The sequence below is a fragment of the Vicia villosa genome, linkage group LG3 (genome assembly GCF_029867415.1).
Source record: "Vicia villosa cultivar HV-30 ecotype Madison, WI linkage group LG3, Vvil1.0, whole genome shotgun sequence".
Taxonomy (NCBI): domain Eukaryota; kingdom Viridiplantae; phylum Streptophyta; class Magnoliopsida; order Fabales; family Fabaceae; genus Vicia; species Vicia villosa.
The window spans coordinates 217,103,937-217,117,972 of NC_081182.1; the positions used below are offsets into that span (position 1 = coordinate 217,103,937).

The 14,036-nt window shown below is 41.7% G+C and overlaps 1 protein-coding gene and 1 non-coding gene across 2 annotated transcripts; one reads left to right on the forward strand and one right to left on the reverse strand.

Moving 5' to 3' along the window:
- Positions 1-6,900: 6,900 nt before the first annotated feature.
- LOC131657398 (uncharacterized) lies at positions 6,901-7,572 on the reverse strand (the record flags this gene model as incomplete). Its single annotated transcript, XM_058926808.1, has 2 exons — positions 6,901-7,386; positions 7,432-7,572. Coding segments are annotated over 2 exons (627 nt in total), but the record flags the coding sequence as incomplete, so codon positions are not given.
- A 992-nt stretch (positions 7,573-8,564) lies between these two features.
- Positions 8,565-8,671, forward strand: LOC131593718 (small nucleolar RNA R71). The gene has a single exon (XR_009281101.1). It is a non-coding gene; the product is annotated as a small nucleolar RNA R71 (small nucleolar RNA).
- The last annotated feature ends 5,365 nt before the right edge of the window (positions 8,672-14,036 follow it).

Here is a 14,036-nt window from a genome sequence, read left to right on the forward strand (position 1 = left end):
GTTTGTCTGCATAGCTTGAACGAGTTGATCTTGGCGTTGAATAGCAGCATACATGGCTTCCAGAGTGATAGGCGGAGGGTTGTTTGGAGGAGGTTGGTTGACATCAGCTTGCCCTTGGTTGAGTTCTTCTTCATTTGCATCCATAGGTTCATTAGGATGTTCTTGTTGGTCATCTTGAGGGTTGTCTTCAATAAGCCTCCAACGTTGAGCATAACAGATGTTAATTCTTTCAGGACAAGGAAGGATGACATAAGGAATAGGAACTTTGTTGACGACCAAAGTGTATCGGCCATCATGGCGGGGTGAAACCAAGTGGGAATCGCGGCAGTAAGTGAGATCGAGTGACTGAGCAGGTTTCATGAGATGAGAGAGTGATAGGAGCTCGTCACCAAGACCTAAAGCACAGGCCAAGGTAGTAATAATGCCTCCAAGCAAGAATGGATTTGTAGCGGGGGCGTTAACTAAACCTTGGATGTGTTGGAACATAAACGGTGCGGCATTGAAACGGATATTGTTAAGCGCACAGTAAAGGAAAAATAATTCATTTTGGTTTACCTTGTGGTTGTTGGATCTTGCAAAAATAATATGCCCCAAGACACGTTGAAAATAACGTATAGCGGGGTTTTGAATGTGAGAAGCATGAAGAGCTCTCCAACCGGTAGGATTTTCTCCAGTGAGATGGAACCAAAATTCAAAAGCGAGATCCTCCCAGGATCGACCATTGAGTTCTTGAAAGATTGAGCGGTGAGCAATTGGAGCATGATTAAAATGCAAATATGAAGCCACGACATCTTGATCTAGAGCATATTCACGGTTGAACATCCGGAATTGGATGCTACCGGTTGAGAATGGTTGATTAGAGGGAGTGTCGTAGTTGAAGGAACTCAAAAATTCTAAGACGAGCGGCTCATAAGTAGGTACGGGTTCGGTACAAAGATGGTGGAGGCTAGATTTAGTGAGCAAACGGGTGACACCATCAATGAGACCCAAAGTTTCTAGACACTCGGTGTTCACAAATTTTGTGGGAACAACCGAACGTTCGTAGAAAGCAACATATTTTGTTCGTTGAGCATCATCTCGGAAGATAATGTTTGAAAGGTCGGGAGGTGGTCGCTCGGGACGCTCACTACGGATTAATGAACGTGGAGGCATGGTGAGTATGGAGATGAAGAATAAAAATGTAGTGTAGAAGAGTAGAGAATGGTATGAGAGTTGTGAGGAAGAAGAGTGGTGGTGGTGTGGTTTTATAGTGAGGTTTTAAAATGGGGTGGTTAATGGAGAATTAAAATGGATTAATGGTGGTGTTTGAAGTTTGAATAGAATAGAAAAATGGGGAATGAATGGAGTTTAAGAGGTGAATGATGGAGGATGAATGAGGTTAATGGAGTTTAAATGGAATAAATAGGGGAAGAATGAGGAGAATGAATTTTGAAATTCAAATTCAAAATTCAAAAATGGGGTAAATGTGGTCTTCTGCGTGGTCAAAAAGGCAGCACAGACTGCTGGCCTTGGGAAGGCGCGCGTCTCAGGCAGCCAGTCTGCTGGGGGACAGGCATGGAGACGGGCGTCTCCTGTCCTATGCATGCAGACTGCTGGTCCCACATGAATGGAGACGTGCGTCTCCTAGCTCAGGCAAGTGGTTTCCACACGTGCAGATGTGGACCAATTCTGACAGTAGCAATAATACAGAATACCAGCTCAGTAAAGTGTCCTTGTATCATACTATAAACGGCAAAAATATGGTATACAGGAATGCATAGCAGTTTAATAGTGATGTAGTAAAACACAGTAGCAGTAATAAATGGAATATTGCATTTAAAATTAAACCGGTACTGAGTGTTAACAGGAGCAGAATGTAAAAGTGCAGAAAAATTAAATTCTAAACTAGGAATTTGAAATTACTAAAACTAGAAATAAAAATCTAATAATCTAATACGGTAACATCTAGCCACGTCTATTGTTGTTTTGATTAGACTGAATGTGCTTGAAAACTTCGTCGAACTGAGCATTGACGGTGTCGATGAAATCGAAGAAATGCATTTGCAAAGTGTGAAGCTCGTTGCGCACATGTTGTACTTCTTGTTGTAGTGCATTGATTGCTTGTTCGTGCGTGTTCAGATTGGGCATTCTTTGATTTACCGATGCGGTGGACGTAGCGGGTTGTTGTGGCTCGAGTTCGACATCAGTCATGTCAACAGTGTATTCATCAGCAGAATCTTCAGAAGGTGTCTCAGGCTCGTACTCGGGTATAGGCTCGTCTTCTGATAAAGGTTCATATTCAGGAATCGGTTCATCTTCAGGTAAGGGTTCATAATAACCAGGAGGTGTTTCAGGTTCAGATTCGGATGCAGGCATTTCCTCATCAAAATGTTCATAAGCTTGAGGAGTTTCAGGTGAGGGCTCTCTCTCAGGAATCTGACCATAGTAAAGCCAGTTGGCAGGGTTGTGCACACTTGTCCTAGGATTCGGTAAGGTGAACTGATACCAAACTTTGTTATCAATGAGCAATTCAAACCGATGAGGTCCAAGATTACCGATGATACCTCGATTAAAGCAGAAGTTGATGTCCATAGAGGTATGGGTACCAAAAGGTGTCAATCTAAGCAAAGGTACTCTCATTCCTATGGCATTAGCAATCATAGTGACAAATCCGCCAATCCTAATGGGTGAAACTTCGTCTTGCGTGATGCGCTCGAAGTATGTTAGCATGAATGCGATGGCATTGATCGGGCGATTCTGAGATGAGCAGAACATGATGAATAACTCTTCTCTAGTAACTTCAGTGACATTATCAGGCTTTCCAAAAATGTAGTGAGCAAGGATCTTGTGAAAGTAGCGGAAAGCAGGATTGTGGATGTTCTCAGATTGAAATTCATTCTCTTCAGGGTTATCATTTCCAGTGATTTTCCCCCAGAATTTTTCCAGCTCCCAGTATGGAAGGTTTTCTTCAGCTACTTTGGCATATGCATCGGGTCCATGAGGTAGTTCTAACATTTTAGCAAAGTCTCCCATGCAAAAGTTAAATTCCATTCCAAAGAGTCGAAAAAGTATGACTCCTTTCTTCAGTCCTTGTCCACTGTTTGGAAGATAGGTCAGTGAGCTCAAAAATTCCAAAGTGAGTTTCCGGTAGGTATTAAACTTGCGGAACAAGTGGTAACCAGTCCAACCGACTTGGTTAAGCAGGTGCAAAACGCTTTCTTGGATGCCAAGTCGTATCATAGTCGATTGGTCAGGATAGCAAGTCAGATCTATTTGTCTTTCAGCCAGCTTGTTGAATCTTGCTTCTTGTCCTCTACCACGGAACACAACTTCCATATTATCAACTCCTTCCATCGTAGTTAGTAGTTAATTGAAAAACCTAGAAGTTGAAAATATTAGGATAAGTTAGAATTAGGCTAGTGTTTATTAAAAATAAAATAAAAAGTTAAAATTAAGCTTAGGTAACAAGTTATAATAATAAATATAATTATAACGGAAATATTTTCTCAAATCAAGATAGTAGTTATAATTATAATAATTATTATAAGATGTATGAAAAATCAAAAATGATTAAAATTAAAATTAAAAATAGAATAAAGTTTTAAAATGAAAAATAAAAATAAAAGATTAGAAAAATTAAAGTTTTAATAAATTAAAAAAAAATAGAAGAATAAATAAATGTGGGTTGTCTCCCACCAAGCGCTTTGTTTAATGTCGTAAGCTCGACGATTTAAAAATAGAAAACTATTTTTTCGAAAGAGCGGGCAGTTCGTCAAGTTTAAAAACTTCGATGTTTTCATCGTATTCGAGATGATGGTAATACTTAAGACGTTGCCCATTTACGACAAAAGGTTTGACGGTTTCTCCTTTGATTTCTATCGCTCCACTCGGAAATATGTTAGTTATTTCGAAAGGGCCAGACCATCTAGATCGTAACTTACCAGGAAATAATTTTAGTCTAGAATTAAATAAGAGCACTTTATCGCCTATGCTAAAATTTTTCCTAGATATACGCTTGTCGTGCCATTTTTTCGTTCGCTCTTTATAGATTTTGGCGTTTTCGTAAGCGTCTTGTCTAAGTTCTTCTAATTCGTTTATGTCTAGAAGTCGTTTCTCACCAGCGGTAGTGTAGTTTAGGTTTAAGTTCTTAATGGCCCAATAGGCTTTATGTTCTAACTCTACTGGTAGGTGGCATGATTTTCCATAAACGAGTTTGAATGGGGTAGTTCCTATTGGAGTCTTGAAAGCTGTTCTATAAGCCCATAAAGCTTCATTTAGCTTGGTTGACCAATCTTTCCTAGATATAGCAACAGTTTTCTCCAATATTTGTTTTATTTCGCGGTTAGATACTTCTACTTGACCGCTTGTTTGTGGATGGTATGGTGTGGCTATTCGATGATTTACTCCATATTTTCGAAGGAGTTTCTCAAGTATTCTTGAAATGAAATGGGAACCACCATCGCTAATTACCAATCTTGGCACACCGAACCTAGGAAAAATGACGTTTTTGAAAAGTTTAATAACTACTCGTGTATCGTTTGTAGGGGAAGCAATAGCTTCTATCCATTTTGAAACGTAATCGACGGCTACGAGTATATATTGATTTCCAAACGATGACGGAAACGGTCCCATGAAGTCTATTCCCCAGACGTCAAATATTTCTACTTCTAGGATGCCTTTTTGAGGCATTTCATCGCGTCTTGAAATGTTTCCAGTTCGTTGGCATCTATCACAGCTTAGTACAGCAAAATGGACGTCTTTCCACAGGTTGGGCCAGAAAAGTCCAGATTGAAGGATTTTGGCGCAGGTTCTAGATGTGCTATGGTGTCCTCCACACGGTGCAGAATGACAATGTGTTATTATGCTTCTTATCTCTTCCTCGGGTACACAACGTCTAAAGATTCCATCGGGGCCTCTTTTGAAAAGGAGTGGGTCGTCCCAATAGTAGTGTTTTAGGTCATGGAAGAATTTCTTCTTCTGTTGGTAGCTTAGATCAGGAGGAAGCACACCAGCAGCTAGGTAATTTACGAAATCTGCATACCAAGGTGCGTCAGATCGGGCTAAAGCTATTTCAGCTAATTTCTCGGTTTTAGAGTTTGGACGGTATGGTTCGAATTCATTTGCTTCTAATTGGGCGATGAGTCTTTCATAAGGGAAATCATCGTCAATTGGTACTTGTTCGGGTTTCAGATTTTCCAATCGAGAGAGGTGATCTGCTACGACATTTTCAGTGCCTTTCTTATCTTTAATTTCCAGGTCGAATTCTTGTAGTAACAAGATCCATCTCAAAAGTCTTGGTTTAGCGTCCTTTTTGGTTAGGAGGTACCTAATGGCGGCGTGGTCAGTGTATATGATTATTTTGGCTCCTACCAGGTAAGAACGGAATTTGTCTAATGCGAATACGACAGCTAATAATTCTTTTTCTGTCGTGGCATAATTCATCTGAGCTTCGTCTAGGGTTCTACTCGCATAATATATGACATGTAGTTTCTTATCCTTTCTTTGTCCTAGAACGGCTCCTACAGCATAGTCGCTTGCGTCACACATTATTTCGAAAGGCTCATTCCAGTCGGGAGGTTGCATAATTGGCGCAGAGATCAATGCTTGTTTAAGTGTTTGAAATGCTTCAGTGCATTTATCGGTGAAAATAAATTCGGCGTCTTTCATGAGTAGTTCAGTTAAGGGTTTGGTTATTTTAGAGAAATCCTTAATGAAACGTCGGTAAAAACCAGCATGTCCCAGAAAACTTCTTATTTCTCTAATGGTTTTGGGAGGTTGAAGGTTTTCGATAATTTCGATTTTTGCTTTATCAACTTCGATTCCTCTATCGGATACGATGTGTCCAAGTACAATTCCTTGTCGAACCATGAAATGGCATTTTTCCAAATTAAGGACTAGGTTTACGCTTACGCATCGTCTAAGCACCATTTCAAGGTTTTCTAAACATGTTTCAAAACTTCCTCCACAGACAGAGAAGTCGTCCATAAAGACCTCCATTATTCCATCTAGGAAGTCGGCAAATATTGCCATCATGCATCTTTGGAAGGTCGCGGGTGCATTGCAGAGTCCAAAAGGCATTCGTCTATAAGCGAATGTACCATAAGGACAGGTGAATGTGGTCTTCTCTTGGTCGTCAGGGTGGATAGGAATTTGGAAAAATCCGGAGTATCCATCCAGATAACAAAAATGTGAGTGTTTAGCTAAGCGTTCGAGCATTTGATCTATGAAAGGTAAAGGGAAATGGTCTTTTCGGGTAGCTTTATTTAGCTTCCTATAGTCAATGCACATTCTCCATCCAGTTTGGGTACGTTGTGCTACAGATTCTCCTTTTGCGTTAGTGATTACAGTGACTCCTCCTTTCTTTGGTACGACGTGAACGGGGCTAACCCATTTACTATCGGATATAGGATATATTATTCCAGCTTCTAGCAGTTTTTGGATTTCCTTTTTAACCACATCGCTCATAATAGGATTTATTCGCCTTTGATGTTCCCTAGAGGTTTTACTATCGTCTTCGAGCATAATGCGGTGCATACACAGAGAAGGGCTTATACCTTTCAGATCTGATATGTTGTATCCTAAAGCGGTAGGGTATTTTCTTAGGACATTAAATAATTTTTCAGTCCCGGTTCGTCCTAAGTTGGCGTTTACTATAACTGGTCGGTTTAGTTCTTCGTCTAGAAATTCGTATCTAAGATCGGTAGGAAGTGTCTTCAGCTCTATAGCAGGTTTCTTAGGTCCAGGTATAGGATCAGGGGTTAAAGCTAAGCATTCACTCAGGTGGTTATCTTGATATTCCTCACGCCAGTTGTCATCTTCAAAAATTGGCGGCATAGGAATTCTTAGGGTTTCGGTTTCCTTATTTGGTTCGGATTTTATTTCCTTGACACACTCGTCGATTATGTCAGCAGAACAGCATGTGTCAATTATAGAAGGTGCTTTTAGGAATTGGGAAAGGATAAATTCTATTTTCTCTTCTCCTACTTCGAAAGTAAGCTTTCCTCGCTTTACATCTATAATTGCACCAGCGGTCGCTAAACATGGTCTTCCTAAAATGATCGGGATGTTAGAATCTTCTTGGATATCCATAATGATGAAGTCAGTCGGGATGTAGAATTGACCTACACGAACAGGGATATTCTCTAACATTCCTACAGGATATTTAACTGAACGGTCTGCTAGTTGAAGAGACATTCTTGTTGCTTTAAGCTCACCCAGATTGAGTTTCTTACAGGTTGAAAGAGGCATCAAACTAACACTAGCTCCTAAATCGCACAAGGCTTTCTCTATGATGGTTTTTCCAATTACGCAGGGTATAGAGAAACTACCAGGGTCTTTCAGTTTTGGAGGCATGTTGTTTTGGATGATAGCGCTACATTCAGCGGTAAGCGTTATAGTTTCGTTATCCTCGAGCTTCTTTTTGTTTGATAAGATTTCTTTTAAGAACTTAGCGTACGAAGGCATCTCAGTTATGGCTTCTGTGAATGGTATGGTTATGTTTAATTGCTTCAGAAGTTCTACAAATCTTTTAAATTGCGCTTCGGTTTTTGATTTGGCTAATCTTTGAGGGTAAGGAATTGGTGGCTTATAAGGTGGTGGTGGAACATAAGGTTTCTCTTTTTCGGGTTCCACTTCGTTATTGTTCTCTTTAGTCTTAGCAGTTTGTTCGTCGGTTGTTTTTTTTTTGGGTTTCCTTTGGCTCTTGTTGTGACATGGGTACGTTTTGGGTTCTAGGATCTATGGGTCCATCGTAATTAGTTCCACTTCGTAGTGTTATCGCGTTCGCATGTCCTTTAGGATTAGGTTGTGGTTGAGCAGGAAACGTGCCATCAGGGGCAGCAGTAGGTGCTTGTTGTTGAGCTACTTGTGAGATTTGAGTTTCTAACATTTTGTTATGCGTAGCTAAAGCATCTACTTTGTTCGATAGTTGTTTTAGTTGCTCGCTATTGTGGATGTTTTGATTCAGGAAGTCTTTATTGGTTTGTTGTTGGGAAGCTATAAAGTTCTCCATCATGATTTCTAGGTTTGACTTCCTAGGGGTGTTTTGAGCAGCTACAGGCGCTTTTTGGTAGCCAGGTGGTACGGCAGGTGCTTGTCCAGGCGCGTACAACGCATTGTTGTTCTTATAAGAAAAGTTCGGGTGGTTTTTCCATCCAGGGTTGTACGTGTTAGAATAAGGGTTTCCTTGAGCGTAATTTACTTGATCAGATGGTACTCCAGTCAGGAGTTGGCATTCAGCAACTACATGCCCAGTCAATCCACAAATCTCGCAGTTAGGTGCTACAGCGGCAGCGGTGGCTGAAGGAGTGATGGTTAAATTCTCGATCTTTTGAGTTAAAGCGTCTACTTTGGCGTTAACGCGGTCTATACCACTAATTTCGTACATTCCTCCTTTGGTTTGGGCTTTCTCTAGAGCGGCGCGTTCTCCTCCCCATTGGTAATGGTTTTGTGCCATGTTCTCTATGAGTTTGTATGCTTCATCATGGGGTTTGTCCATTAATGCTCCGCCAGCAGCGGCATCTATAGTCATTTTAGTGTTATATAAGAGACCACCATAAAAGGTATGGATGATCAGCCATGGTTCGAGTCCATGATGAGGGCATATTCTAAGCATGTCCTTGTAACGTTCCCAAGCTTCGAAGAGCGATTCGTTATCTTTCTGGGTAAATCCGTTGATTTGACCTCTAAGCATAGCAGTCTTGCTAGGCGGAAAGTATCTCGCTAAGAATACTCTCTTCAATTCGTCCCACGTTGTTATGGAATTGGAAGGCAGGGATTGAAGCCACGCTCTCGCTCTATCTCTCAAGGAGAAAGGGAAAAGGCGTAATCGAATAGCTTCGGAACTAACGTTGTTGGCTTTGATAGTGTCGGCGTATTGCACGAACACGGATAAATGGAGATTGGGGTCGTCTACAGGGCTTCCAGAGAATTGATTCTGTTGAACAGCTTGGACCAGTGAAGGTTTCAGTTCGAAATTGTTCGCTTCAATCGCAGGTGGTGCGATACTTGAATGCGGTTCAGCGCGCGAAGGAGCGGCATAGTCTCTAAGAGGACGAATAGCAGCCATCTCTAACTTCGGGGTGATTTGATTGATTTGATCAGTAAAATTCAATTCCTGATTAATCGGAATTTCTGCTACTTCGGGAAGGTTGCGAGCTCGACGTTTAACGTTAATGAAACGTTCGATCTCGTTAATTCGTTGTATTAAGTCTCCTCCTTGTGAACGAGTATTTGGCATACAATCGTTCAAAAAGAAAGGGAAGAATTATCCTAGTCTCTACGGTGTAACAGTAAGTTACGATATCGACTTAAATAGTCCCCGGCAACGGCGCCAAAAACTTGATCGCGACTTTACGTGTCTATAAATCTGATAACTGCAAGTGCACAGTCGTGTCGTGTAGTTTTAAAAGATATCGAATCCACAGGGACTATGAATCGATCTACCGTTATCTAAGGTTACTATGTAAAGCTAGGAGTACTAAAATTTCGATTGTTCCTAAGGGAAAGTGATTGTGAGAAAATAAAGAATAATAATAAAAGACAGGTATCAGTATGTATTTCGTTTAACTAAAGGTAATCCGAAGGTTCATTGGCTTTTGCATAATTAAATTAAAAATCTTTACTAATTCCAATTGATTAAAAATCCTCGTCTCAAACTTTCGCTCTGTTGATTCAGACTACTATCCTAATCCTAATGTACGCTTTCGCCATCCATCCCATTAGATTTTAGAAGAGCTTTTTGGAAACAATGTAATTAATAAAATGCTTATTTTACGAGGTTGTTACCTATTTAAATCTCCTAATCTCAAACTTTCGCTCTGTTGACTCTAACCTTTGACCGTCCTAATCCCTCAAACTTTCGCTCTATTGGTTTTAAGACTTACTAGTTAAACTAGACATATAAACCAAAAATAAGTGATAATTAATAAAACATAATTTAAGCCAATTTATTTCGGATCCCCACGGTTAACTTACTCTACATACCGACACCTTTAATATTTTAGCCAGACATATCAATACGATTAAACATACATATATCGGTTCGGTTCATAATAATAAGCATATTAAATGGCATATAATATATCATGCAGATAAATAATATAAATAAGGCGGTAAATAAAAAACCTGAATTAAAATAAATCTGGATTGAATTGAATCTTGAAGTACTCGAACTTCCACCACAGGTTGGCTGGATCGTTCTTCGGAATTTAAATGGCAGAAAATAAAAACAAGGAAATAAAGCGATAAATCTAACGTAAGGCTAGATCTATGAAAAGTTCACAACAATTTCCAGTGTAGAAATCGTTGTGAGAAAATAGACGGTTAAATGAAAACAGAATAAGGAAAAGCAGTTCGCGGTACAATTTCGGCAGCACTTCGTTGGCAGGAAATCGGACTCTTTGGAAGTGGGATAGCAGGTCCTATTTATAGGAGGAGGTTTGCAGTTGGAATCCGTGCATTGAGGAACTTTCTGCAGACTGGGCGTGGAGACGTGGGTCTCCGTTTCTTCAGGAAGACTTGAGACGTGCGTCTCAAGTGGAGAAAATCTTGGGCAGTTGGAGACGGGCGTCTCCTCTTGGTGACGTGGCTGAAGAGAACGTGGAGACGTGCGTCTCCACTTGCTTGCAGGTCTGGGCCACGCGCCTTTTGATTCATGGTGGGCTGAATATCTCTTTTGGGCCTTTTGGGTCCTAATTGCACCCTTCTTTCACTTCAGCACTCCCTTTTCATCTTTTAGGCATAAATATTGGTCATTTAAGCTCAGTTTTCTTTCCTTTTCGCTAATAGTCGAAATTGAAGTGTAAAACCTGAAATAAAGCAAATACACGCGTAATATCATAATAAATTAACATAATAAACGGAAAATGCTATAAATATCTATGGATTTTAGGCTAAATATACGATATAAAATCGTGTTATCAACAGCGAGAGCAATAATTTTGTGAGAGGCGCGTACTGGTAAACAGCGAGAGCATTTTTTGTGACTTAGGGTTTAGTTGTTAACTGCATAAACAAAGATGGAGAAGAATTGGGCCGATGCAAAATTTAAACTATATAATGGACTAAATAACAAATTAAGTGAGTAACTATACTTTTCAATTCGGTTGACTGGTTTGGAGAATCATAAATACTAAAACTAAGAATCAAACCAAACCAACCGCTTTGACTTTCATCGGTTTGGTTCAGTTTTTGAAACCAAACAGAAAAAATCATTTTATTCAATTTAGAAAACCATTTTGATAAACAATATCTTAAATAACACAGCACAATGAAACCATCTTGTAATCAAGCTTTATCAAGAAATTTAAACCTGAACTATCAAAGTTGATGTAACCTACAACAACATCCATTTTTAAATCCTAAAAGGTGCATGAAACTAACATTACTAATAAGAAAAAACTACATTTGCTACACAAGATGCGAGCGGGCGGCGGCGCAGCTGGCGTCGACGCAGGGACGGGGGCGGGGCCGGGGACGCCGTGTGCGAGTACCCGAGGACGTGGGAGAGGGTACCTCTTCATCTGGATCTAGGAGTCGGCTGGCTCGGGTATCTTCTTCCCGCCAGCGAGAGGAGGAGGAGGAGGTGCCAGTGTCATACCACGAGCCGGAGGGTGTACAGGATGTTGACCCTCCAGCCGGGGAGGAGGATGAGCAGGAGGATGGCTATCCGGGAGGGCCCTTTGACACTTCCGTGCTGATTCACTACCACGATCACGTCGCTCGGCGGATCTGGGAGGGAGAGGTATTTTTTTAATTTAACCGTTTATTTGTCACCATTTTTTATAATCTAACCGTTTATTTGTCGCTTATTTAATATATGTTCGCTTATTTAATATATGTCGCTTATTTGTTTTTTTTTTGTAACAGGAGAGAGAGCCGCTGAAAATGGTCAACCACGCCCGCAAGATTTTCAGTCTGTTTAAACCAGCAGCTGAGTGGTTTAACGACCATGTGTGAGGTTCAGGGCTCAGCGGGCTCTGCATGACGGGGTACACCACGATCAGCACCGGCATGCAGGGGGCATTTGTGGAGCGCTGGCACAAGGAGACGTCCTCTTTCCACTTGCCGGTTGGGGAGATGACGATCACCTTGCATGACGTGCAGTGTCTTCTCCACCTGCCGATTAGGGGGCCGCTGTTGACCCACTCCAAGATCCAGAGGGTGGAGGCCATTGAGTGGATGATGCTCTACTTGGGCATGGAGCACGAGGTTGCTCACTATGAGTGTGTCACGACTTCTGGGCCTCATGTCCGGTTCACCACACTGAGCACTTATTTTGAGCAGCATCTGGACGCGGCTGCCGAGGCTGAGGGTGAGGGTGACGAGCTGTTCACACACTATCACCGCGGCTGCGCTCTCCGGTGCTGGTACATGCATGTGGTAGGCGCTGCATGCTTTGTGGACAAGAGTGCCAGGTACGTCGACGTGACCTACCTCCGCTACTTCATGGACCTGGATACCGTTCACCACTGGAACTGGGGGGCAGCTACTCTGGCATACCTCTACCAGAAGCTGAATGAGGCCTCCAACTGGAGGACGAGGCAGTTGGTCGGATCCTGCACACTACTTACGGTACGTTTTATTTTAACACATTATCGTATTTATTTATTTATTTATGTTTCGTATTTATTTTTAATACATTATCGTGTTTGTGTTTCAGAGCTGGATCATCTCCTACTTCTCCCGCATCCACGGCTTCCACATCGATCCTGCGTACGTTGACGCCATGCCCAGGGCCGCCAGATACGCTCTCCAGAAGGGGAACGATGCGGTGGGACCATACCGTTTGTACTTGGACCGCACGATGCACGACGACGTCACCTGGAGGCCGTTCGCCGACTACGCTCAGATTGTCCCCTTTGACGGCATTGCTCTATATTCAGGCTGGTTGGCATGCGGGACCGGCATCATGGTCCGGTATCTCCCTGAGCGGTGCATGCGTCAGTTCGGATTCGTGCAGCGGATACCCAGGTCACCCTTTGAGGCTGCTCCCGACACAGTGACTGTTAAGTGCCAAAATGTAGTTATTTTGAGTATGTAAATAGTGGCACTTATCAATGCTTTTTGTTAATACCGTTTGAATAATTCCCCGTTTTTGTGTAATTACGTTTACTTTACGAATAGATGTATTTTCATACACTTTTATACCGTTTGATAGTTTTGTTGTATTTTTGTAGGTATTCTTGCGTTTTTGGAGCCTTGAGGAATAAAGTGTCGAAGACACGGCTGCGAGAGCAAAGAGGAAATAATTCTGCTGTTCTGGTGCAGGGCGCTTCGCGCGCTGTAGGGCGCGTCGCGCCCTCTTTGAGTTTGAAGAACATAGTCTGGCAGAAGTTAGGGCGCGTCGCGCCGGATTAGGGCGCGTCGCGCGCTAGGGCGGTTTGGTAAATTTATATAGGGCGCGTCGCACTGAAATAGGGCGCGTCGCGCCCACTGCGAAACTCAGTTTTGTATAAATAGTTAATAACACATTTTTTAGGTTTTTTATCACCTCTTTCCCCCATGGAAGAGCTCTGATCCATTTTTGATAGTTTAGAGGCTTAGGAAACACCATTGGGTGCGACGTCATGTGGATTGATCATGGATCTGTCTCGATTTCATTGTACCGGTGAGATCTTTCCGGTTCATCTTCTCTCTTCCCTTTGTTTCATTCCAATGGTGGGTGTTGTATGTATGTTTCTACTCTTATTGTATGTATATTTGTGGATCTTGGGATCGTTTATATATTCGCTTTACAAATCATCATTGTTGTTGTTCTTGATCTTTTTGCTTAAATGCTCTGGATTTGTGTTGTTGCAGACATGGACACCATAGATCTTGATTAAGAATGATAACTGTTAGTTTCTGAGTTGCAGACATGGATTTAGGACTAACAATCGTAGTGGGTATCGAGTCTAATGCCTCCGTGTTGTTTGTGTCGGTGGAGAAATCGCTGATGTGAATAGTACGGTTGAGCTTTCGTCGGTGTTGCAGACATGGACACCGATGTGGCATCTCGAGTGATGCCCGGTGATGTTGATGCGTATTGTGAGTGTCGAGCGATAGATCTTCAGATT